The sequence below is a fragment of the Hyla sarda genome, chromosome 3 (assembly GCF_029499605.1).
Source record: "Hyla sarda isolate aHylSar1 chromosome 3, aHylSar1.hap1, whole genome shotgun sequence".
In the NCBI taxonomy this organism is placed as follows: domain Eukaryota; kingdom Metazoa; phylum Chordata; class Amphibia; order Anura; family Hylidae; genus Hyla; species Hyla sarda.
This window is the reverse complement of record NC_079191.1, coordinates 188,222,119-188,246,968: the sequence shown is the minus strand read 5'-3', so window position 1 is coordinate 188,246,968 and position 24,850 is coordinate 188,222,119. Positions and strand designations below refer to the sequence as shown.

At 45.1% G+C, this 24,850-nt stretch overlaps 1 protein-coding gene across 1 annotated transcript in view; it reads left to right on the top strand.

The window, feature by feature from the left end:
- GCM1 (glial cells missing transcription factor 1) overlaps positions 1–14,756 on the top strand; it is a 70,376-nt gene extending 55,620 nt beyond the window's left edge. The window contains exon 5 of the mRNA XM_056563575.1: positions 14,075–14,756. Within this exon, the coding sequence (XP_056419550.1) occupies positions 14,075–14,581 (507 nt within the window). The 3' untranslated portion in view covers positions 14,582–14,756. The remainder of the gene's footprint in view (positions 1–14,074) is intronic.
- The last annotated feature ends 10,094 nt before the right edge of the window (positions 14,757–24,850 follow it).

Below are 24,850 nucleotides of genomic sequence, written 5' to 3'. Positions count from 1 at the left end.
GCCGTTTGCAGCCGGACATGCTGGGAGTTGTCGTTTTGCAACATCTGGAGAACCACTGTTTGGAGACCACTGGGTAGTGGTCTCCAAACTGTGATCCTCCAGATCTTGCAAAACTACAACTCCCGGCATGCCCAGACAGGCATTGGCTGTCTGAGCATGCTGGGAGTTGTAGTTTTGCAACATCTGAAGGGTCACAGTTTGGCGACCACTACACAGTGGTCTCCAAACAGTGGTTCTCCAGATGTTGCAAAACTACAACTCCCAGCATGTCCAGACAGTCTGGGCATGCTGGGAGTTGTAGTTTTGCAACATCTGGAGGATCACAGTTTGGCGGCCACTACACAGTGGTCTCCAAACAGTGGTCCTCCAGATGTTGCAAAACTACAACTCCCAGCATGCCCAGACAGCCAATGCCTGTCTGGGCATGCCGGGAGTTGTAGTTTTGCAGCATCTGGAGCATCACTCACCGGCCAGTCAGATCCCGCCGCAGCCTGCAGGATCCGCCACCGGGTAAGAAGGACTTATTCCCTCTGTGCCCCGCTCTCCCCGGACTAACACATGTGGGCGGAGGTCTGACAGCGGTGATGGCGGGTGCGTGGCGATGGCGGGGGCACTTACCCCCCCCCCCCCCCGCCATCGCCGCTGCCAGACCTCCGGATCGCCGCTGCCGGACACCCGGATCGCCGTGCATCAAACGCCCACCCCCGCCGCCCCGGGTTAATCAAATGGGGTGTCGGCGTGTCGGGCGGGAGTGGTCTCCTGCCGGACACCCCGGGACTTTAGCTAATTAACCCGATCAGCGCCACGGGAGCGCGTACAATGAACACCGCCTTTATACTGCAGAATGCGCAAAGGTATCACGTTATCCGCCATATAATTGCGGCGTCCAGCGCAACGGGGGTTAAGCTGAACTTCTCACTTGCCGGAGACAACCGGAGGTGAAAAGTTCAGTCCCCGGGATGCAGCAGCAGCTGCTATTATGTGAATGACGGGTATACCCGTCACTCTGCGCGAATGCACTTCAGCAACTGACGGGTATACCCGTCATTCTGCGTTAAGGGGTTAAAGCAGGATCCATATTTAAATGAGGCACTAGTAACTTTAAACCTAAATTCATTTATCGACAAGCAAAAAATATTGCAGAAGAGATAGCACCTTCAATAACAGAAGGGCTCCGGCGATTTGCTACTTTATGTAAACGTATTTTTAAATTGAACACGTTATCCCCGAATGGCTTTAATGAAAATATTGAACCTCCTTAGAATATGAAAGAATCAATTTTCCATTTTATTAATTTTTCTTTTGAATGTTTTTTTTTAAATATATTGGTTAAAAAATCAGGTGTTGGTGTGGCCCAATAGGAATCTGTATCTGGGGTAACCTGGAAGTTAAGGAGTATATAGGGAACTCACTGAGTTATTTAAGTATATCCCTGAGGAAGGGGAATGATCCCCGCAACGCGTCGGATGTTTGTACTAGTACTCTTTTATATTTTTTATGCATGTTTTAGTATAATAAATTGGTATCTGATAAAGGAATGAGAATTTCTGAATTTTCGGCTGCATTTGAAATCTCTTCAAAAAAGATCTTTGGAGTGGAAAGAAAGAGAAAACAAGGGAAACGCCCGGCTTCATAAAACGGTGTTCAGACCTAGTGTTTGAAGGCATGCAGGATTGAGGAGGGTTTAGGACATAAGAACCTTCCTCAGTGAAGTAAGTGCATTTGGAATATGGTATTTTATGTATGCACTTTATAGTGGAACATGTCCGCTCTCCTATTTGAGTTTTTGTTTTTTTTTCCCCCCCATTGCTGTATTCGGAGGGGCTTCTGCCCTGACAGAAGTGGATTGTAGCAGACAAGGAACCACAGGGGATAGTGAAAAAGGCATTTTAAGATTGTGAGTGGTTTGTCAAGAACCACTCACTAAGTGTAAGTTCTGGTTCACATTTTGCTTTTTTAAGTCTGCGTTTTTGGTGAAAAATTCTTGGACCGCTCCCAAAATTTTTTTTCTGTGCTTTGGTGATATAACCCTTTATTTGGAAACAGCAAAAGTTGTATTAAAGGGGTACTCCACTGGAAAACATTTTTTTTTTATATCAACTGGTGCCACAAAAAACATAACAATAAAAAAACAATAAAAAACATATTTGTAAATGACTTCCATTAAAAAAATCTTAATCCTTCCAGTACTTATCAGCTGCTATATGCTCCACAGGAAGTTCTTTTCTGTCTGACCACAGTGCTCTCTGCTGACACCTCTGTCCATTTTAGGAACTGTCCAGAGCAGGAAAGGTTTGCTATGGGATTTTCTCCTACTCTGGACAGTTCCTAAAATGAACAGAGGTGTCAGCAGAGAGCACTGTGAAAGAACTTCCTGTTGAGCAAATAGCAGCTAAGTAGTATTGGAAGGATTAAGATTTTTTTTTATAGAAGTAATTTACAAATATGTTTAACTTTCTGGCACCAGTTGATTTAAACAAAAAAAAGTGTTTTCCAGTAGAGTACCTCTTTAAGGGGTAACTGATCGGCGTCTCTTTACAAGAAGGTACAAGTAGCATACTCAGAAGCTAGTGTAAATTTATGTACAGCATATATCACCTATTTAACAAATGCAGTGCCCCCCTTAGGTAAAGCCTGAAAACAGACCAAGAAGCAGCAAGCAACATGTTCGACCTGGAGATTTCCTGGTAAAATTTCCCATTTTGCTAGCTTCTAATGCTGCAAAAGCTTTTCATAAAAGTACCTTAGGATTTGCTGAACATGATGTTGGATCAGTTTGGCTTCTGCTGACATTTCAGAACCTTCCACCGACGCTATTTCCATTGCAAAAACTTATGAAACTGGGGTGTCCATTTTGCCCACCTTCATTTGAATTCTTGGCCCGTTCCCTTGAAGGACGCACTGATATTCGTATTGGATCCAGAATTTCATCCTTTATGTCATTCATTTCAATTCCAACCTTTAATGTCATTCATTTCTGACAATGAATGACAAGTTACCAGGATATAAGGTCAATGGCCCACATTTATCATTGTCTTTAGACTGTTTTTTGTGTCTAAAAAAGGGGCAAAAAAAAGGCGCAAGCAGGGTTTTTTGCACTTTTTTTGCCCCTTTTTGTTTACACATTTCTGCTGATTTTGAGTTGCAATCCACTGATTTTGAGTTGCAATCCACTGATTTTGGCAATAGACATGATATGGAAGGGATTTATCATTGTCCCTTTTTGTGAAAAGGAGCAAAAAAAGGCGCAAAACCACTGAAAAGTCTCTAAAACTACACCAGCCCAGACATGGTGTAGCTTTTTGGTGTATGTGTAGACAGAAATTTCAGAAAATGTGACCTGCACAAAATTTATCAAAGCTCTTTTACCTTTTAATAAATTTGGTGCTCCTACACATTATCAGCACACAAAAAAAGGTGTAAAAAAGTGCTTCACTTACACTGCAATGATAAATGTGGGCCAATGTGTCCAAGTGTAAGGTGCTAAAATAACCTTGTTACTGTCCCTCAAGATGTTGGCATAACATCAGCATTGGTATGTAACCAGTGAAGCCATGACTTACTTATATAAGCATTAAAATAGGAAGACAACCAAGCTCTTTGTATTCTTTAAATTATCCTCTTATCTTTTTGGACAGATGTCATCTTGTAAAGATGATGAGTTTTTCCAAATTGTTAAATCCTCTTCAAACCATTCCTGTACTACTCAAACATGTGGACATGGCTAGCCGTGTAGCCATTTAATATGGGCTGGGAAGCACTTCAGTACAAAAACCCTACAAAAACGTATTCTATGTAGGGTGGTGGAGTGGGTTTCTCTGACACCCGTGGATATAACCTCTTATTCTTATTCCGATATATTTTAAATTGAGTACATAACACAGATTATTTTTCTAACCGGACTCTGGTAGCAGAGCTCATGGCTCTTTGTGGACTGGTTTCCTAATTGCATGCCAGGGTACCTAAATTACCCCCCAAACTAAAATCCTCTCTTACCCCATGCCCCTTCTAATCTGAGATACTTTGTAGCATGGAAGGAACTAAGAAAAACATTTTTATACAGTGGTCCCTCAAGTTACAATATTAATTGGTTCCAGGACGACCATTGTATGTTGAAACCATAACTGTATGGAAACCTGGTAGTTTGTTCTGAAGCCACCAAAATGTCATCCAAAAAATAGGAAAAAGTGAGGATTAAAGGGGTACTCCGGTGCTTACACATCTTATCCCCTATCCAAAGGATAGGGGAGAAGATGCCTGATCGCGGGAGTCCCGCAGCTGGGAACCCCCGTGATCATGCAGGCGGCACCCCGTTTGTAATCAGTCCCCGGAGCGTGTTCGCTCCGGGTCTGATTACGGTCGACCGCAGGGCCGGCGGCGTGTGACGTCACGCCCCGCCCCCGTGTGATGTCATGCTCCGCCCCTCAATACAAGCTATCACGCCCCCTCCCGTAGGCTTGCATTGAGGGGCGGACTGATTACAAACGGGGTGCCACATGCATGATCGCGGAGTACCCCTTTAAAAAAAAATAAGTAGATAACTAATACAGATAAAGCAAATCCTTCCATATAAAAGTAAGAAAGATCTGCTGGGAGCTGTAAATCACTGTCTATGTAGAGGACAGGAGCTTCTCCAGGGTCCTGTACAGTACAAACAATGTCCTAAAAAAGTAAAATGGAGCTGCCCTTACTTGGTGTCCAAATTAGACAGCCAGTCAGTGCATGCACTTCAGTAATATTCTATTCCGTGCAAGATTCGAATTGGTCAGATCTTCCAGCGATTGACACATTTCACAGATCTGGACTGGCTGTAGCATTGGATGTTGAGTCTGGTTTCAAGTTACAATGCTCCAGAAAAAGACCATTGTATGTTGAAACTATTGTATGTTGAGGCCACTGTAAGTTGAGGGATCACTGTATTCAGTTCCGGCCTTAGGTGTTCAGGCGCCCTCTGCAAGCTAACCTTATGGCGCCCCCCCATAAATGTACACAAAGAGGAAAAAAATATTTGTGACAAATATTTTTATATCTAATAAGTCCCCTGCCCCCTTAATCAGTCCCATGTACCCATTCACCAGTCCCCTGCTCCCCTTAATCAGATGCAGTATAGCTCCCCACATTAGGTGCAGTATAGTTCCCCCACATTAAGTGCAGTATAGTTCCCCCACATTAGGTGCAGTATAGTTCCCCCACATTAGGTGCAGTATAGTTCCCCGCATTAGGTGCTGTATAGTTCCCCCACATTAGGTGCAGTATAGTTCTCCCCACATTAGATGCAGTATAATTCCCCACATTAGGTGCAGTATTGTTCCCCCACATTAGGTGCAGTATAGCTCCCCACATCAGATGCAGTATAGTTCCCCCACATCAGATGCAGTATAGTTCTCCCACATTAGGTGCAGTATAGTTCCCCCACATTAGGTGCAGTATAGTTCCCACACATTAGGTGCAGTATAGTTCCCCCACATTAGGTGCAGTATAGTTCCCCCACATTAGGTGCAGTATAGTTGTACCCACATTAGGTGCAGTATAGTTCTCCCCACATTAGATGCAGTATAGTTCCCCACATTAGGTGCAGTATAGTTCCCCCACATTAGGTGCAGTATAGCTCCCCACATCAGATGCAGTATAGTTCCCCCACATTAGGTGCAGTATAGTTCCCCACATTAGGTGCAGTATAGTTCCCACACATTAGGTTCAGTACAGTTCCCCACATTAGGTAGTAGCAGGTTCCCCACATTAGGTAGTAGCAGGTTCCCCACATTAGGTAGTAGCAGGTTCCCCACATTAGGTAGAAGCAGGTTCCCCACATTAGGTAGTAGCAGATTCCCCAAATTAGGTAGAATCAGGTTCTCCACATTAGGTAGTAGCAGGTTCCCCACATTAGGTAGAAGCAGGTTCCCCACATTAGGTAGTCGCAGGTCACCCCCCCCCCCATGGACTCACACACACACACAGACAGGCACCCACACATGCACGCACACACACACACACACACACACAGACAGACACCCACACATTGACACACTTACCTGTCCTGCGCTGCGCTTCTCTCCGGCGTCGGCCTGACGAGTGACGTCACTGATGTCCCTCTTCAGACTCGGGCCAGCCAGCCAATCAGAGACGCAGAGGAGGGCGGGGTAAGTGAAACCTCCCTGTGTAATGAAGAAAACTGTGCCCTGAAGCGTAATGTGGCCCTCCGCATAGGGACACAGTTGAGGGAGGGTAGTGGGAATGGAATGAGAGGGAGCGGCCTGCAAAGCAGAAAACTGTGTCCCTGTGCGGAGGGTCACATTCCGCTACAGGGCACAGTTTTCTTCATTACACCGGCATTTAGCGCTGCTTGCCCAATGCTTTTTTTTAGTTCATCCTAAATTTCCACAAGAAATCTAAAGTATTTGAAACTTAGAAATCCAAAGGCATTCTGACAGCCTCTCATCTGATACATCCTGATGATGCTCCTTGGTGTCTATCAGTCTAACAAACTAAATACAATTTAAGTGCTTCCCAGTGTAGATCTCTCTTTCCCTCTCTATATACATGTACATATACACAGTGGGGCAAGTATTTAGTCAGCCACCAATTGTGCAAGTTCTCCCACTTAAAAAGAGAGAGGCCTATAAGAGAGAGTCCTGTAATTTTCACCATAGGTATACCTCAACTATAAGAGACATAATGAGACAAAAAAAAATCACATTGTCTGATTTTTAAAGAATTTATTTGCAAATTATGGTGGAAAATAAGTATTTGGTCACCCACAAAGAAGCAAGATTTCTGGCTCTCACAGACCTGTAACTTCTTCTTTAAGAGTTTCCTTAGTCCTCCACTTGTTACCTGTATTAATGGCACCTGTTTGAACTTGTTATCAGTATAAAAGACACCTTTCCACAACCTCAAACAGTCAAACTCCAAACTCCACTATGGCCAAGACCAAAGAGCTGTCAAAGGACACCAGAAACAAAATTGTAGACCTGCACCAGGCTGGGAAGACAGAATCTGCAATAGGCAAGCAGCTTGGTGAAGAAATCAACTGTGGGAGCAATTATTAGAAAATGGAAGACATACAAGACCACTGATAATCTCCCTTGACCTGGGGCTCCACGCAAGATCTCACCCCATGGTGTCAAAATGATCTCAAGAACAGTGAGCAAAAATCTCAGAACCACACGGGGGGACCTAGTGAATGACCTGCAGAGAGCTGGGACCAAAGTAATAAAGGCTACCATCAGTAACACACTACGCCACCAGGGACTCAAATCATGCAGTGCCAGACGTGTCCCCCTGCTTAAGCCAGTACATGTCTGGGCCCATCTGAAGTTTTCTAGAGAGCGTTTGGATGTGAGAGAATGCTGAGTTGCATCCAAAGAACACCGTACCTACTGTGAATCATGCTTTGGGGCTGTTTTTCTGCTAAAGTACCAGGACAACTGATCCGTGTAAAGGAAAGAATGAATGGGACCATGTATCGTGAGATTTTGAGTGAAAACCTCCTTCCATCAGCAAAGGCATTGGAGATAAAACATGGCTGGGTCTTTCAGCATGACAATGATCCTAAACACACCGCCCAGGCAAGTGGCTTCTAAAGAAGCATTTCAAGGTCACTAGCCAGTCTCCAGACCCCATAGAAAACCTTTGGAATGAGTTGAAAGTCTGTGTTGCCCAGCGACAGCCCCAGAACATCACTGCTCTAGAGATCTGCATGGAGGAATGGGCCAAAATACCAGCAACGATGTGTGAAAACCTTGTGAAGACTTACAGAAAACATTTGACCTCTGTCATTGCCAATAAAGGGTATATAACAAAGTATTGAGATGAACTTTTGTTATTGACCAAATATTTATTTTCCACCATAATTTGCAAATAAATTCTTTAAAAATCCGACAATGTGATTTTATGGATTTTTTTTTTCATCATGTCTCTCCTTGTTGAGGTATATCTCAATGAAAATTACAGACTTTTTAAGTGGGAGGACTTGCACAATTGCTGGTTGACTAAATACTTTTTTGCCCCACTGCATATATATATATATATATATATATATATATATATGTATACAGTCATGGGCTTAAATGTTGGCACCCCTGGAAATGTTTCTAGAAAATGAAGTAGTTCTCACTGAAAAGGTTTGCAGTAACACATGTTTTGCTATACACATGTTTATTCCCTTTGTGTGTATTGGAACTAAACCAGAAAAGGGAGGAAAAAAAGCAAATTGGACATAATATCACACCAAACTCCAAAAATGGGCTGGACAAAATTATTGCCACCCTTTCAAAATTGTGGAAAAATAAGATTGTTTCAAGCATGTGATGATCCTTTAAACTCACCTGGGGCAAGTAACAGGTGTAGACAATGTAAAAATCACACCTGAAAGCAGATAAAAAGGAGAGAAGTTTACTTAGTCTTTGCATTGTGTGTCTGTGTGTACCACATTAAGCATGGACAACAGAAAGAGGAGAAGATAACTGAGTCTGAGGACTTGAGAACCAAAATTGTGGAAAAACATCAACAATCTCAAGGTTACAAGTCCATCTCCAGAGATCTAGCTTTGCCTTTGTCCACAGTGCGCAACATTATCAAGACGTTTGCAACCCATGACACTGTAGCTAATCTCCCTGGGCATGGACAGAAGAGAAAAATTGATGAAAGGTTTCAACACAGGATAGTCCAGATAGTGGATAAGCAGCCCCAAACAAGTTCCAAAGATATTCAAGCTGTCCTGCAGGCTCAGGGAGCATCAGTGTCAGTGCAATCTATCCATTGACATTTAACTGAAATGAAACGCTATTGCAGGAGACCCAGGGGGACCCCACTGCTGACACAGAGACATAAAAAAAAGCAAGACTACATTTTGCCAAAATGAATTTGAGTAAGCCAAAATCCTTCTGGGAAAACATCTTGTGGACAGATGAGACCAAGATAGAGCTTTTTGGTGAAGCACATCATTCTACTGTTTACCAAAAATGTAATGAAGCCTACGAAGAAAAGAACACAGTACCTACAGTGAAATATGTTGGAGGTTCAATTATGTTTTGGGGTTGTTTTGCTGCCTCTGGAACTGGGTGCCTTGAATGTGTGCAAGGCATCATGAAATCTAAGGATTACCAACGGATTTTGGGTCGGACTGTACATCCCAGTGTCAGAAAGCTGGGTTTGCGTCCGAGATCTTGGGTCTTCCAGCAGGACAATGACCCCAAACATACGTCAAAAAGCATCGAAAAATGGATGGCAAAAAAGCGCTGGAGAGTTCTGAAGTGGCCAGCAATGAGTCCAGATCTAAATCCCATTGAATACCTGTGGAGAGATCTTAAAATTGCTGTTGGGAAAAGGCGCCCTTCAAATAAGAGAGACCTGGAGCAGTTTGCAAAGGAAGAGTGGTCCAACATTCCAGCTGAGAGGTGTAAGAAGCTTATTGATGGTTATAGGAAGTGACTGATTTCAGTTATTTTTTCCAAAGGGTGTGCAACCAGATATTAAGTTAAGGGTGCCAATAATTTTGTACAGCCCCTTTTTGGAGTTTGGTGTGACATTATGTCCAATTTGCTTTTTTTCCTCCCTTTTTTTGTTTAGTTCCAATACACACACAGAAAATTAACATGTGTATAGCAAAACATGTGTTACTGCTATAATTTTCTGGGAGAAATACTTAATTTTCTTGAAAAATTTCAGGGGTGCCAACATTTTCTGCCATGACTGTATACACACACACACACACACATTACGATCTACATTTAAAATAATTCAGCTGAGACTTCTTGTTCTGTATAGTTCACTTTCCGGCAGTGCTCTGCTTACCAGCACTGACAGGAGTGCAGTAAAAGGTGACACCACAGTATAGCTTATAAAGGTACACAGATAAGTCTTCATGTTCCTGTAAAATGACCTCTGTAAAAGTCAGTTGTCACGATGCCGGCTGGCAGGTAGTGGATCCCCTGTGCCAGAGAGGGATGGCGAGGACCGCGCTAGTGGACCGGTTCTAAGCCACTACAGGTTTTCACCAGAGCCCGCCGCAAAGCGGGATGGTCTTGCTGCGGCGGTAGTGACCAGGTCGTATCCACTAGCAACGGCTCACCTCTCTGGCGGCTGAAGATGCTGAAGATAGGCGAGGTACAAGGGAGTAGGCAAAAGCAAGGTCGGACGTAGCAGAAGGTCGGGGGCAGGCGGCAAGGATCGTAGTCAGGGGCAACGGCAGGAGGTCAGGAACACGGACTAGGAACAGACAAGGGAACGCTTTCACTAGGCACAAGTGCAACAAGATCCGGCAAGGGAGTGCAGGGGAAGTGAGGTGATATAGGGAAGTGCACAGGTGGGAGCCAATTAAGCTAATTGGGAAGATTGGGCCAGGCACCATCATTGGTGCACTGGCCCTTTAAATCGCAGAGACCCGGCGCGCGCGCGCCCTAGGGAGCGGGGCCGCGCGCGCCGGGACAGAACAGACGGAGAGCGAGTCAGGTAGGGGAGCCGGGGTGCGCATCGCGAGCGGGCGCTACCCGCATCGCGAATCGCATCCCGGCTGGCAGCGGAATCGCAGCGCCCCGGGTCAGAGGACGTGACCGGAGCGCTGCCGAGGGGAGAGTGAAGCGAGCGCTCCGGGGAGGAGCGGGGACCCGGAGCGCTCGGCGTAACAGTACCCCCCCCCTTGGGTCTCCCCCTCTTCTTGGGGCCAAAGAACCTGAGGAAAAAAAACTCAATTTTTCCGTGATGAGGTCCGATGCACATTAGGAGGGGTTCTGTGGGAAAACGTACGAGACAGTCCAATCTTTTAATGTAAAAACAATAGATGTAGAGGGGTCTGGCGAGACTGGTCACAGGAACGTAGAACCTGTTGATGAGAGAGGCCAAAAAAATTTTTCCTGCAGATCCGGAATCCAAGAAGAGCATAGTAGAGAAGGAGAAGGCAGAGGCAGACATCCGCACAGGCACAGTAAGGCGTGGAGAAGCAGAGTTGACATCAAGAACTGTGTCACCTTTGTGCGAAGTCAGCGTACGTCTTTCCAGGCGGGGAGGACGGATAGGACAATCCTTCAGGAAGTGTTCGGTACCGGCATAGTACAGGCAAAGATTCTCCATGCGGCGTCGTGTCCTCTCTTGAGGTGTCAAGCAAGACCGGTCAACTTGCATAGCCTCCGCGGCGGGAAGCACAGGAACAGATTGCAGAGGACCAGAGGAGAGAGGAGCCGGAGAGAAAAAACGCTTCGTGCGAACAAAGTCCATATCCAGGCGGAGCTCCAGACGCCATCCGGAAGAACGCATGTCAATGCGAGTGGCTAGATGAATGAGTTCATGCAGGTCAGCAGGAGTCTCTCGTGCGGCCAGAACATCTTTAATGTTGCTGGATAGGCCTTTTTTAAAGGTCGCGCAGAGAACCTCACTATTCCAGGACAACTCGTAAGCAAGAGCACGGAACTGAATGGCGTACTCGCCAACGGAAGAAACACCCTGGGCCAGGTTCAGCAGGGCAATCTCGGCTGAAGAAGCTCGGGCAGGTTCCTCAAAGACACTTCGAATTTCCGAGAAGAAGGAGTGTACAGAGGCAGTGACGGGGTCATTGCGGTCCCAGAGCGGTGCGGCCCATGACAGAGCTTTTCCAGACAGAAGGCAGAACACGAAAGCCACCTTAGACCTTTCAGTAGGAAACTGGTCCGACATCATCTCCAAGTGCTGGGAACATTGCGAAAGAAAGCCACGGCAATACTTAGAGTCCCCATTAAATTTGTCCGGCAAGGACAGGCGGAGGCTAGGAGTGGCCACTCGCTGCGGAGGAGGTGCAGGAGCTGGCGGAGGAGAAGATTGCTGGAGAAGTTGCGACTGAAGTTGGTGCGAAATGGTGGACATTTCCGACAGCTGACGGGTTAGAAGGGCGATCTGTCGGGCTTGCTGGGCGGCCACCGTGGTGAGGTCAGCGACAACTGGCAGAGGAACTTCAGCGGGATCCATGGCCGGATCTACTGTCACGATGCCGGCTGGCAGGTAGTGGATCCCCTGTGCCAGAGAGGGATGGCGAGGACCGCGCTAGTGGACCGGTTCTAAGCCACTACAGGTTTTCACCAGAGCCCGCCGCAAAGCGGGATGGTCTTGCTGCGGCGGTAGTGACCAGGTCGTATCCACTAGCAACGGCTCACCTCTCTGGCGGCTGAAGATGCTGAAGATAGGCGAGGTACAAGGGAGTAGGCAAAAGCAAGGTCGGACGTAGCAGAAGGTCGGGGGCAGGCGGCAAGGATCGTAGTCAGGGGCAACGGCAGGAGGTCAGGAACACGGACTAGGAACAGACAAGGGAACGCTTTCACTAGGCACTAAGGCAACAAGATCCGGCAAGGGAGTGCAGGGGAAGTGAGGTGATATAGGGAAGTGCACAGGTGGGAGCCAATTAAGCTAATTGGGAAGATTGGGCCAGGCACCATGATTGGTGCACTGGCCCTTTAAATCGCAGAGACCCGGCGCGCGCGCGCCCTAGGGAGCGGGGCCGCGCGCGCCGGGACAGAACAGACGGAGAGCGAGTCAGGTAGGGGAGCCGGGGTGCGCATCGCGAGCGGGCGCTACCCGCATCGCGAATCGCATCCCGGCTGGCAGCGGAATCGCAGCGCCCCGGGTCAGAGGACGTGACCGGAGCGCTGCCGAGGGGAGAGTGAAGCGAGCGCTCCGGGGAGGAGCGGGGACCCGGAGCGCTCGGCGTAACATCAGTATTATGCACAGACACCTTTCGCATTTCTGTTAGTAGGACAGCTTCAGCTATGTTGTCTATGTCCATAGGGCTTGCCATAAAAACTATCTCTAAATGCTGTGATAAACATCATGCAATATGGCTGCCCTCATAATAATATTAAAAAATGTATAAAAAATTTACAATCAGAAAATAGAAACAGATAAGAAAAAAAAACATCTCTCTGTATCAAGGTTCTAATTAGTAAAAAAAAATGTAGGCAATAAATTTTACCTACTTTCCTCCTCCTTCTCCTCGTTCAATCTGGAGTCTTACTGACATTTTGCTCATATGATGTGGTCTAGTGAGGTTTATTCAGTCACAGCGACAAGCAGATTGGGGACTGGAGGCTTCTGCATACATTTGTAATTGTGGGTGGCTTTACATTGTAGTTCTGCAGTCGTATGCAGGGCTGTATACTGCAATAGGACTGCAATAGAATTGGAAGCGGGTGGTCTTTAGTCTTGAGCAGGTAGGAGAAGCCGGTCACAGAACATAAGGTAGGTCCTTGAAAATCCTGTGTACCCCTGCAAACGTCAGAAATGGCTCACGGTGGTGATGAAATGGCACAAGGAGTTGATGAAATGGCAAAAGACGGAGTGGGCAGGAGTGGACGATAATAGTCAGAAATCCAGTGGGAGAGGGATTAAGAAAACAATCCTGCTCAGGACTTTACTGTGTACTGCCACTCATCAGGGACACCCGAGACATAATGTTTGCCTCAACTATGGTTACATGTACACCTGAATGTAAGATTAAATGGGTATTTCCATCTCGCTAAGAGGACTCACCAGCTCCCACTGACCTGTTTGCTGCTGTGGGAAGTGTTTTGGAAGCCAAAATCAGTCAAATCAGCTGTTTTAGGCAATTAGCATAATTCCTACTGACTATAAAGGGAGAGGCATAAACAGTGTAGCACAAGGAGCTGCGCTGTCTATAAAATTTACGCAGTTACATAAACTGCATATTTTTCTGTGTCGGAGGGGGCAGAGGAGACTCCTTAAAACCAGATAAATGTTCTCAGGGTCATTTTATTTTAGAAAGAAATAGCCCCACTGATGAAATTCCTGTTCTCCACCAGTAACAGGTCTTCAATGATCTTCATGGGAAACCAGGGCTGCTACCTATTAAAAAAAACTGCATATATTTAGATTTTTGCCACACCTTCTGAGCCATGTGACCACAATGTTGACTGGATTTCAAAAAGTAATTTTTTGCTATACATACTCATTTCTGAATAAATACTATGGTAAAAAAAATGTACCATGCAAAAGTGTACAAACTATTACAAGATTGAATTCATTGACATTGAATGTGGCTTTTCTTCAACCATGGGGAAATATATACATCTAATACAATTTCTGTCTTTTATAGGTTCCTCTCTTAGGAGAGATAAACCATGAAGATATACCAAATATAGCCTTGGGCCATCAGAACTGTCCTCTCTTCCCACACCTAAATGACATGGAGATAGATCAGTCAACAAATGAGCACGTGCAGCAAAACAACTACTTTACTGAAAATAGAAATGATTTGGAGTGGAATATAAATCCTCGAAGTGGCAGTTTCAATGAGAGTGAAGAGTACAATGATGGAGATTGGCTTGCTTCTGCAATGGATTTTGATCTGCAAAGTGATGAAGACCAGCAGGCGGGAAACTCCAGTCATGACATAGAAAGCCCACAATTCAACTTCACTGAAACACTTGAAAATCTGTCCTGGGTAATGTCCCCTATCCAGAACTGCCAGTACCCAAACATAGAGCCATCCTTAGTTTTTTATTCTACATCTAAAGATCGTGTTGTCAACCTGAATTTCAATGAAGATAATGAGTCCTACCCATACAGATACTACGGTTCTCAATTATCTCCACCTTTATAGAACTTAAAGACAAGGATAAAAGCACCTCACATTGGGAGTAAAATAAAAAGTGTTTTTTTATCAGTTTCAACAGACTATTACAAAAAAAACAAAAAAAACATGGACATTATTAAAGCAAAATATTGGTTCTAGATTATGTAATTGTTGGTACTAGACCATTAGTATTTTGGGTCCTTTATCAATGCATCAAGCATAGTATAAATGTAAGCATAACTACATATACATTGGCCTGTAAAATAACTACTTGTAAATTTTGAGTAATTTCACACAATAATGAGATCAGTGTTCAGTAAATCTGCAATAAATGTGTATACATATAAGCAAAATTTTACACAAATGTTCTGCACTTTTCTAGCCAACAACCAGCAAACATTGGCTAGTGGCTCACAAAATAAAAATACTATACTATAATAAACCAAAATGACAGATTTAAATAACCATCCTCTGACATGCAAGCCAATCACAATGCTAAGTACAATGGTAAAGTCAAAGACAAAAAAATAATGGTAATATTAAAGGGGTTGTCCAGAATTAGAAAACCTGGCTGCTTTCTTCTAAATCCATTAGTTTCTTGAGCATAGCTGGATTTTAGATTTAAATATTACAGTAGTTGTCTGGGATAACTTTTCATATGCCAGCTTGGGGATCTAGACAAAGAGCTGCGGCAAAGAGGAGCTCTGTGTGATTACTGTTTCTACTCTGCAACAGTAGTTTGTGGGGATTAGGGCTACTGTCACAACACGATTTTGCAATGTAGTTTTGTATAAGTTTTTTTTCCAAAACGGTATACAAAAACCTGACAAAACTGTATGAATTGTATGCTCAATGCAGTTTGTATTGACTACAATGTTCTAAAAAAAACGTATACGGGTGATATATGGTTTTTATAAACCATTGTAGACCCCAAAACAGGACAGAACTGGGAACAAGTTTTGTGCACAGGAAAAAAAAGTGAAAAAAAAGAGTACAAAAACTTACACTAACTGATAATTTTTTTTGTGTAAGTTTTTGTATGGAAAGTCAAGGGGTATGGCAAGAAATAAGGTTTTATATGGTTTTCAAATACAAAACAGTATTGCAAAAACGTAATGTGAATGCACCCTAACATTTGTTTTTGAAGCTGCAAAGGTTGTGTTCATTGTATCCTAATAAACACTGTGTTCTCCTAATCTTAGTGTGATATAATGATATTGACTCCTAAGTGCTTCGTTGCACAGACCCCATGCGAGCTGACTGCAGAGGAATACTAATGAGTACCAAGATGAAAATGACTCATTTGAAATCAACATTGATTCACCTATCTAGCCATAAAAGCATTGGGGGGAAGCTATCTATCTACCTACCTACGGGGGGGGGGGGGGGGGCTGGAAAGCCACCTACCTTCCTACTTACACGGGTTGCCTCCTACCTACCTACGGTTGTTGAGAAGCCTCCTACCTATCTACATTTTTAATATCAAGGGGGTGAAGAGATGCACCTAGCTAACATGGTGGAGAAAGCCTCCTACTTACCTACGGAGGGTTGGAATGCTTCCTATATATCTACCTTATTGGGGGGGAGGGGGCCTGAACGGAAGCCTCCTACCTACCTAAGGGGTGGGGAAGCTTTCTACCTAATATGAAGGGGAGGAGCCTGCCTAACAACCTACCTACCTAATATAAGGTAGCTGATATGGAGGGGGAACCTCTGACCTGCCTACTTATCTAATATAGGGGGGGGGGGGGTTAAAGAGATCTACCTAGCTAATATGGAGAGGATGGAGCCTACCTACCTAATATAATGGGGAGGGGATGGAGAAATCTACCTTGTTAATATGTAGGGAGGGGTTGGTAGACCTCCTACCTACCCAACTACTTACTAAATATAAGGGGGAGATAGATCTACCGACCTAATATGGGGGGTCTACCTAGCTAAAATGGGAGAATAGAGGGCGTCAAACTACTATATACTGTAGCACGTACAGAAGAAAAAATCGGAGCACTCACCCAGTGGAAGCTTACAAAATCTTCAGGCTTTATTCAATGTTGGAGCAAGTTACAAACACAGTGCGGGAGAGAGGATTGGCGTGGGGGGGTTGGGCAAACGGACCGTGTTCGCGCGAGATCGCGCTTCGTCAGGCCACTCTACTATGTACTGTGCTCAAAAAAATAAAGGGAGCACTTAAACAAAGCAATGTAACTCCAAGTCAATCACACTTCTGTGAAATCACACTGTTCACTCAGGAAGCAACACTGATTGACAATCAATTTCACAAATGCTGTTGTGCAAATGGAACAGACAACAGGTGGAAATTATAGGCAATTAGCAAGACTACCCCAATAAAGGAGTGGTTCTGCACTTCTCAGTTCCTATGCTTCCTGGCTGATGTTTTGGTCACTTTTGAATGCTGGCAGTGTTTTCACTCTAGTGGTAGCATGAGACGGGGTCTACAACCGACACATGTGGCTCAGATAGTTCAGCTCATCCAGGATGGCACATCAATGCGAGCTCTGGCAAGAAGATTTGCTGTGTCTGTCAGCGTAGGGTCCAGCAGGCCAAAAATGTGCATGTGTCCACTTAAACGGTTAGGAACAGACTCCATTAGGGTGGTATGAGGGCCCGACATCCCCAGGTGGGGCTTGTGCTTACAGCCCAACACCGTGCAGGACATTTGGCATTTGCCAGAGAACACCAAGATTGGCAAATTCGCCACTGGCACCCTGTGCTCTTCACAGATGAAAGCACGTTCACACTGAGCACATGACAGACGTGACAGAGTCTGGAGATGCCGTGGAGAACGTTCTGCTGCCTGCAACATCCTCCAGCATGACTGGTTTGGCAGTGGGTCAGTAATGGTGTGGGGTGGCATTTATTTGGGGTCCGCACAGCCCTCCATGTGTTTTCCAGAGGTAGCCTGACTGCCATTAGATACCAAGATTAGATCCTCAGACCCCTAGTGAGACCATATGCTGGTGCAGTTGGCCCTGGGTTCCTCCTAATGCAAGACAATGCTAGACCTCATGTGGCTGGAGTGTGTCAGAAGTTCCTGCAAGAGGAATACATTGCACCACAGACTGTCCAGGAGTTGGCGCCACCTCATCAGGAGCATGCCCAGGCATTGTAGGGAGGTCATTTGGGCACGTGCAGGCCACACACTACTGAGCCTCATTTTGACTTGTTTTAAGGACATTACATCAAAAGTTAGATCAGCCTGTAGTGTGGTTTTCCACTTTGATTTTGAGTTTAACTCCATATCCAGACCTCCTTGGGATGATATATTTGATTTCCATTGATCATTTTTGTGTGATTTTATTGTCAGCACATTCAGCTATGTAAAGACGAAAGTATTTCATACAATTAGTTCATTCAGATCTAGGATGTGTTATCTTAGTGTTCCCTTTTTTTTTTGAGCAGTGTAGGAGCACACAGGGGGGTAATTCTATATGAGTGAGCTTAACCCCTTAGGGACTCAGTCTATTTTTCCTCCTTCCTTTCTAAAAATCATAACGCTTTCAATTTTGCACCAACAGACCCATATAAGGGATTGTTTTTTGTGTCACCAATTGTACTTTGCAATGACATCACTTATTTTAGAATATAACCTGCGACGAAACCAAAGAAAAAAAATATATTTGTGGGGTAAAATAAAATTTAAAAAAATGCCATTTTGCAACTTTTGGGGCTCACAGTTCTACACAGTGCAATATTTGGTAAAAATGACACCTTATCTTTATTCTGTAGGTCCATATGGTTACAAGGATACCAAATTTATATAGGCTTTATTTTATTTTAATACTTAAAAAAATGATAAACTACATGCACTAAAATTAGTATGTTTAAAATTGGCTTCTTATGACCCCCATCATTTTTTTAATTTTTCCATGTAGTGGGTGGTATGAGGGCTCATTTTTTGCACCGTCATCTTAAGTTTTTATAGGTATCATTTTTGTTTTGATGGGACTTTTTGATCGCTTTTTATTAATATTTTTATGGTATATGAAGTGACCAAAAATGCACAATTTTAGACTTTGGTATTTTTTTTTACGTGTACACCATCGACTGTGTGGTTTAGCTAACCTAATATTTTAATAGTTCGGACATTTATGCATGCGGCGGTTCTCTGCTGGTGAGAACGGTTTAAACCCGGTAAACGGGACCAGGGCGTACAGGTACGCCCTGAGTCCTTAAAGATTGGAGATAGACGCCCTGCATCCCCAAGAGGTTAAAGGGATTATCCTGCAGGAAGTTTATTTTTTATTTTTTTAAGCTTGGCCATTCAACTTTGTATGAAAAAATTATCCTTAACTTACCTCCATTTTTTACAAATTTTTTGGGGGATAAAATGTGAGAAAAAGGCAGCAATTTTGGACTTTTTTTATTTTTACATTTACGCTGTTCACCATACGGGATAATTAACATTATATATTTTGCGCTTTTTAGTGGTAAAATGGGAAAAAGGGACATTTAACATTTTTAATGGGGTAGGGGATTTTTCTAATTTTTTTTTTACTTTATTTTTTTTATACTTTTTTTTATGTCCCCATAGGGAACTATGTATTGCAATCACTTGAATGCAGATACTGAACAGTGCTATGGATAGGGCATACAACTGATCAGTATTATCGGTGATCTTCTGCTCTGGTCTGCTCGATCTCAGACCAGAGCAGAAGACCCTGGGAGACGGACGGAGGCAGGTGAGGGGACCTCTGTCCGCCATTATGGATGATCAGTTCTCCGTCGCAGCGCTGCGGGCGATCTGATCATCCATTTTAAGTGCCGCACTGCTGCAGATGGCGAGATCTGTATTGATCACGGCATCTGAGGGGTTAATAGCGGATATTGCACAATCACTGTTGTCCGCAATTACTGGCGGGTCCCTGACTGCTGACAGCAGCCAGGATCTGCTGTGTATGATGCGAGCACCAGTCTGGAGCTCATGGTCATGTCCATGACATAAATGTGCAGGGTGGGCCATTTATATGGATACACCTTAATAAAATGGGAATGGTTGGTGATATTAACTTCCTGTTTGTGACACATTAGTATATGTGAGGGGGGAAACTATTCAAGATGGGTGGTGACCATGGTGGCCATTTTGAAGTCGTCCATTTTGAATCCAACTTTAGTTTTTTCAATAGAAAGAGGGTCATGTGACACATCAAACTTATTGGGAATTTCACAAGAAAAACAATGATGTGCTTGGTTTTAACGTAACTTTATTCTTCCATGAGTTATTTACAAGTTTCTGACCACTTATAAAATGTGTTCAATGTGCTGCTCATTGTGTTGGATTGTCAATGCAACCCTCTTCTCCAAATCTTCACACACTGATAGCTACACCGCAAGAGAAATGCTAGCACAGGCTTCCAGTATCCGTAGTTTCAGGTGCTGCACATCTCATATCTTCACAGAATAGACAATTGCCTTCAGATGACCCCAAAGATAAAAGTCTAAGGGGGTCAGATCGGGAGACCTTGGGGGCCATTCAACTGGCCTACGATGACCAATCCACTTTCCAGGAAACTGTTCATCTAGGAATGCTCAGACCGGACACCCAAAATGTGGTGGTGCACCATCTTGCTGGAAAAACTCAGGGAACGTGCCAGCTTCAGTGCATAAAGAGGTAAAAACATCATCATGTAGCAATTTCGCATATCCAGAGCCTTGAGGTTTCCAAACCAAGCACGCTAGTGTTTTTCTTGTGAAATTCCCAATAAGTTAATGTGTCACATGACCTTCTTCCTATTGAAAAAACTAAAGTTGGATTCTAAGTGGCTGACTTCAAAATGGGCGTATAGTTACTGTGAAAGGCCAGCCAAGCTACACACTTGTTTTTGTAGCCTTATACAGTTTGTAGCGGAGCGTATAGTCCTCCTCTCATAAGTGTAAACTGTACGTACACCTATGTGGTGTCATTTATATTTTTCCTGTTAAATTAATTTGGGCCTAGTTATTGTGAAAGGCCAGCCAAAGCTACACACTTTTTTCTGTAGTCTAATACAGTTTTAAGCATTGTGGAGCGTATTGTCCTCCTCTCATGAGTATATACTGTACGTACACATATGTGGTGTACGATTTTGTTCCTGTTAAAGTCATAAGGGCCTAGTTACTCTGAAAGGCCAGCCAAAACTACACACCTGCTTTTGTAGCCAAATACAGTTTTAAAGGGGTTCTCTGGTGCTTACACATCTTTTCCCCTATCCAAAGGATAGGGGATAAGATGCCTGATCGCGGGAGTCCCGCCGCTGGGGACCCTCGGGATCATGCACGCGGCACCCCGTTTGTAATCAGTCCCCAGAGCGTGTTCGCTCCGGGACTGATTACAGGCGACCACCGGGCCAGCGGCGTGTGACGTCATGTCTCCGACCGCGTGTGACGTCACGCTCCGCCCCTCAATGCAAGCCTACGGGAGGGGGCGTGACAGCGTGTAAGCACCGGAGAACCCCTTTAAGCGTACTGGAGCGTATTGTCGTCCTCTCATATGTGTAACATATATGCGCTGGTGTATAAGTATGTCAGGCAGAGAAGTGCCAGGACGTGCACAGGAGTGGCATAGGCCTAAATTCACCAGGCAGAGGTCGCAGCAGATTAGGAGCGAATGGCAGCAGCGAGAGGCCTAAGCTCCCGGTATCAGCTAGCGGTCGTGTCTCGACCAGCAACCCATTTGCTGTCATTAATTGATTAACGTGGTCATCCACTTCATCACAAGTGACATCTGACACCCAAGTCAACAGTCGGTGGGTTCCTCAGACACAACCCTCGGTTGGCATGGCCTGGGAGCAGTCCCTGTCCTCCAATTGCCTCTGTCCTATGCTGTTCCCTCCCCCACAGAAGTATCTTATGCTGTGGGTTCAGCTCCACTATTTAGTGAGGACGATCAACTAGAGGACAGTCAGCAGCTACTGCCCAGCCAACAAGTGGAGGAGACATCTGCCACTTCCTCTGCTAGGCGGGCAGGTAGTGATGAGGAGAGTGGTGTTCAGGCTCCTGAAGCAGACACTGTTGAGGAACCTGAGGAGGACATCAATGACGTGCAGACAAAACTTGATGATGATGAAGCCGATCGCACTTGGGAGCTGGGTGCAGAAGGGCCTTCATCATCATCAGGAGAAGAGGGTTGCATGGTTGGTAGTCAGCATGGTGGCACAAGTGGGAAGTCTGGAGCCAAACATGCCCGGGGAGACCACCTGATTTGCGGCAGCCTACTTACCCGGGAGGTAGTGGAACAGAGGTTCCTGGAGTCGGCGGCAGTAGCAGTCAATCAGTGTGGACTGTTGGGAGGGGGAAATCAGCTACTCGGCGGTGTCGCAGTTCTTCATCAAGCATCCAAAGGAAGTTAACCTGGCAACATGCAAGATGTGTCAGCAGAAGGTGAAGCAAGGCCAGGGTCCCAATGTTGGCACCATGGCTGGGCGTCAACATATGCAGCGTCCTGGGAGAACCGTGGCTCTGATGCGATGATCCAGCCTGCTGCATCACCCAGTGGCACACCCCTTCTGGTTTCAGCCAACCAAGGCTCCACCACCTCAGCTGAAGGGAGCTGTCTGTCATACCCATCTTCTGTCGGTCCAGATGCTCCTGCTCCTCCTTCGAGTCAGTCATTCCACCAGCAATCCATGTCCAAGAGACAACAGTATGCGCCCATTCATCCAACAGCGCAGAAGTTGAAAGTGCTCCTTCAAGTGGTGGACTCTGCACCTTTCAAAGAACTAATGGCTTGTGCCGAGCCGTGGTGGAGAGTCCCAAGCCGTCATTTCTTTGCGAAAAAGGCAGTACAAGCCCTGCACAATTTTGTGGAACAGAAGGTGGGCCAGTCCTTGAGCCTGTCGGTGTGTACCAAAGTGCACGGCAGCACCAACGGGTGGAGCTTTAACTACGGCCAGGGATAATACATGTCCTTTACGGCCCACTGGGTGAATGTGGTTCCTGCACAGCCACAAAAGCAACTTGGACAGGTCACCCCGCTTCCGCCTCCACGCTCTCAGGCCGTTGGTCCTGTGACAGTGTACGACTTCGCCTCGTCATCCTCCCCCGTGTCCTCAGTCTCTACTGCATGGACAAGTCTCAGTGCCCCTCCAGCATACCATGTGTCACGCTGTTCTTCACATGGTTTGACTTGGCGAATGGAGTCACACAGGGGAGGAACTGCTAAAAAATCATTCATCAAGAAATCGATTCATGGCTTACTCCATGAAAACTGGAAATGGGAACCATGGAGACTGACATCGGGAAGAACATCTTGTCTGTGCTGCAGCAAGGAAGCCTGAGCCATGCGCCCTGCATGGTACACGTGTTCAATCTGGTTGTCAAGCGGTTCCTGAAGTTTGCAAGACATCCTAACAATGGGAAGGAAAGTTTGCAAGGCATCCTAACAATGGGAAGGAAAGTTTGAATGCACTTCAGCCACTCGTATACTGCAAAGCACACCCTCCTTGAGCTGCAGTGTGAGAACGGCATCCCCCAACATAGTTTGATTTGCGACGTTTCCACATGTTGGAATTCCACCCTCCATATGTTGGACCGACTATACGAACAGAGAAAAGCCATCACCAATGATCCAAGCGAATAGTGGGACTCCCCTGTATAACTATTCAATGTCAACCAGTAGCAGCTCATACATGACACCTGCCGTTTGCTCAGGCCCTTTGAGGAAGCCACATTATTAGTCAGTTGCCAGGATTACGGGATGAACGACGTCCTTCCACTGCTTCATTTCCTACAACATGTGTTGGAAACGATGGCTGGTGAGGGCACTGGAGACGTGGCATCTACATCTCACAGCCACATGAGCAATGTGGGGGAGGAGGAGGAGGGGGAGGGGGACAGTAGAGCACAGGCAAGGTTTCGCGAAATGGGTGGTTTTTATAGTCATCTGACAGGAGAGGAGCAGGCTGTGGAGCTACAGGGTGATGAGGAAGACGAGACAGAGGACCCAGACACAACGTGGCAGTATGCAGTGGAGATTGCATCAGGTAGTCCCTCCTAGTTACTTGCACAAATGGCACAATGCATGCTCACTTGCTTGCGTAGTGACCGCCGAATTGTCACTGATGAGTAGCTTTCTTCACCCGCATAGTGAAGCAACTCATCAGCAGCAGGTAGACCTGGAGCAGGACCTGAACCAGCAGGTGGTGACATACAGTGGGGATCAAAAGTTTGGGCACCCCAGGTAAAAATTTGTATTAATGTGCATAAAGAAGCCAAGGAAAGATGGAAAAAATCTCCAAAAGGCAAATTACAGATTAGACATTCTTATAATATGTCAATAAAAGTTAGATTTTATTTCCATCATTTACACTTTCAAAATAAAAGAAAACAAAAAAATGGCGTCTGTAAAAGTTTGGCCACCCTGCAGAGTTAATATTTGTACTGCCCCCTTTGGCAAGTATCACAGCTTGTAAACACTTTTTGTAGCCAGCCAAGAGTCTTTCAATTCTTGTTTGAGGTATCTTTGCCCATTCTTCCTTATAAAAGTCTTCCAGTTCTTTGAGATTTTTGGGCTGTCTGTCATGTTGAGGTGAGCAGATTGTGAAGGCCATGGCAAAACCTTCAGTTTACACCTCTTGATGTAATCTCCCATGGATTTTGAGGTATGTTTAGGATCATTATCCATTTGCAGAAGCCATCCTCTCTTTAACTTCAGCTTTTTCACAGATGGCATCAAGTTAGCATCCAAAATTTGCAGAACTTTTATTGAATCCATTCTACCTTCTATTCATGAGATGTTCCCTGTGCCACTGGCTGCAATACAACCCCAAAGCATGATTGATCCACCCCCATGATTAACAGTTGGACAGAGGTTCTTTTCATTAAATTCTGTTCCCCTTCTTCTCCAAACGTACCTTTGCTCATTCTGGCCAAAAAGTTCAATTTTAACCTCATCGGTCCACAGAACTTGTTTCCAAAATGCATCAGGCTTGTCTATATGTTCATTTGCAAAGTTCAAACGCTGATTTTTGTGGTGAGGACGTAGAAGAGGTTTTCTTCTGAAGACTCTTCCATGAAGACCATATTTGTACAAGTATCTCTTTATAGTGGAATAGTGTACCACAACTCCAGTGTCTGCCAGATCTTTCTGGAGGGATTGTGCAGTCAAACGTGGGTTTTGAATTGTTTTTCTCACAATCCTGCGAGCTGTTCTGTCTGATATTTTTCTTGGTCTTCAAGATCTTGCTTTAACTTCCACTGTTCCTGATGACTGCCATTTCTTAATTACATTCCGAACAGAGGATATTGACATCTGAAAACGTTTTGCTATCTTCTTATAGCCTTCCCCAGCTTTGCGAGCAT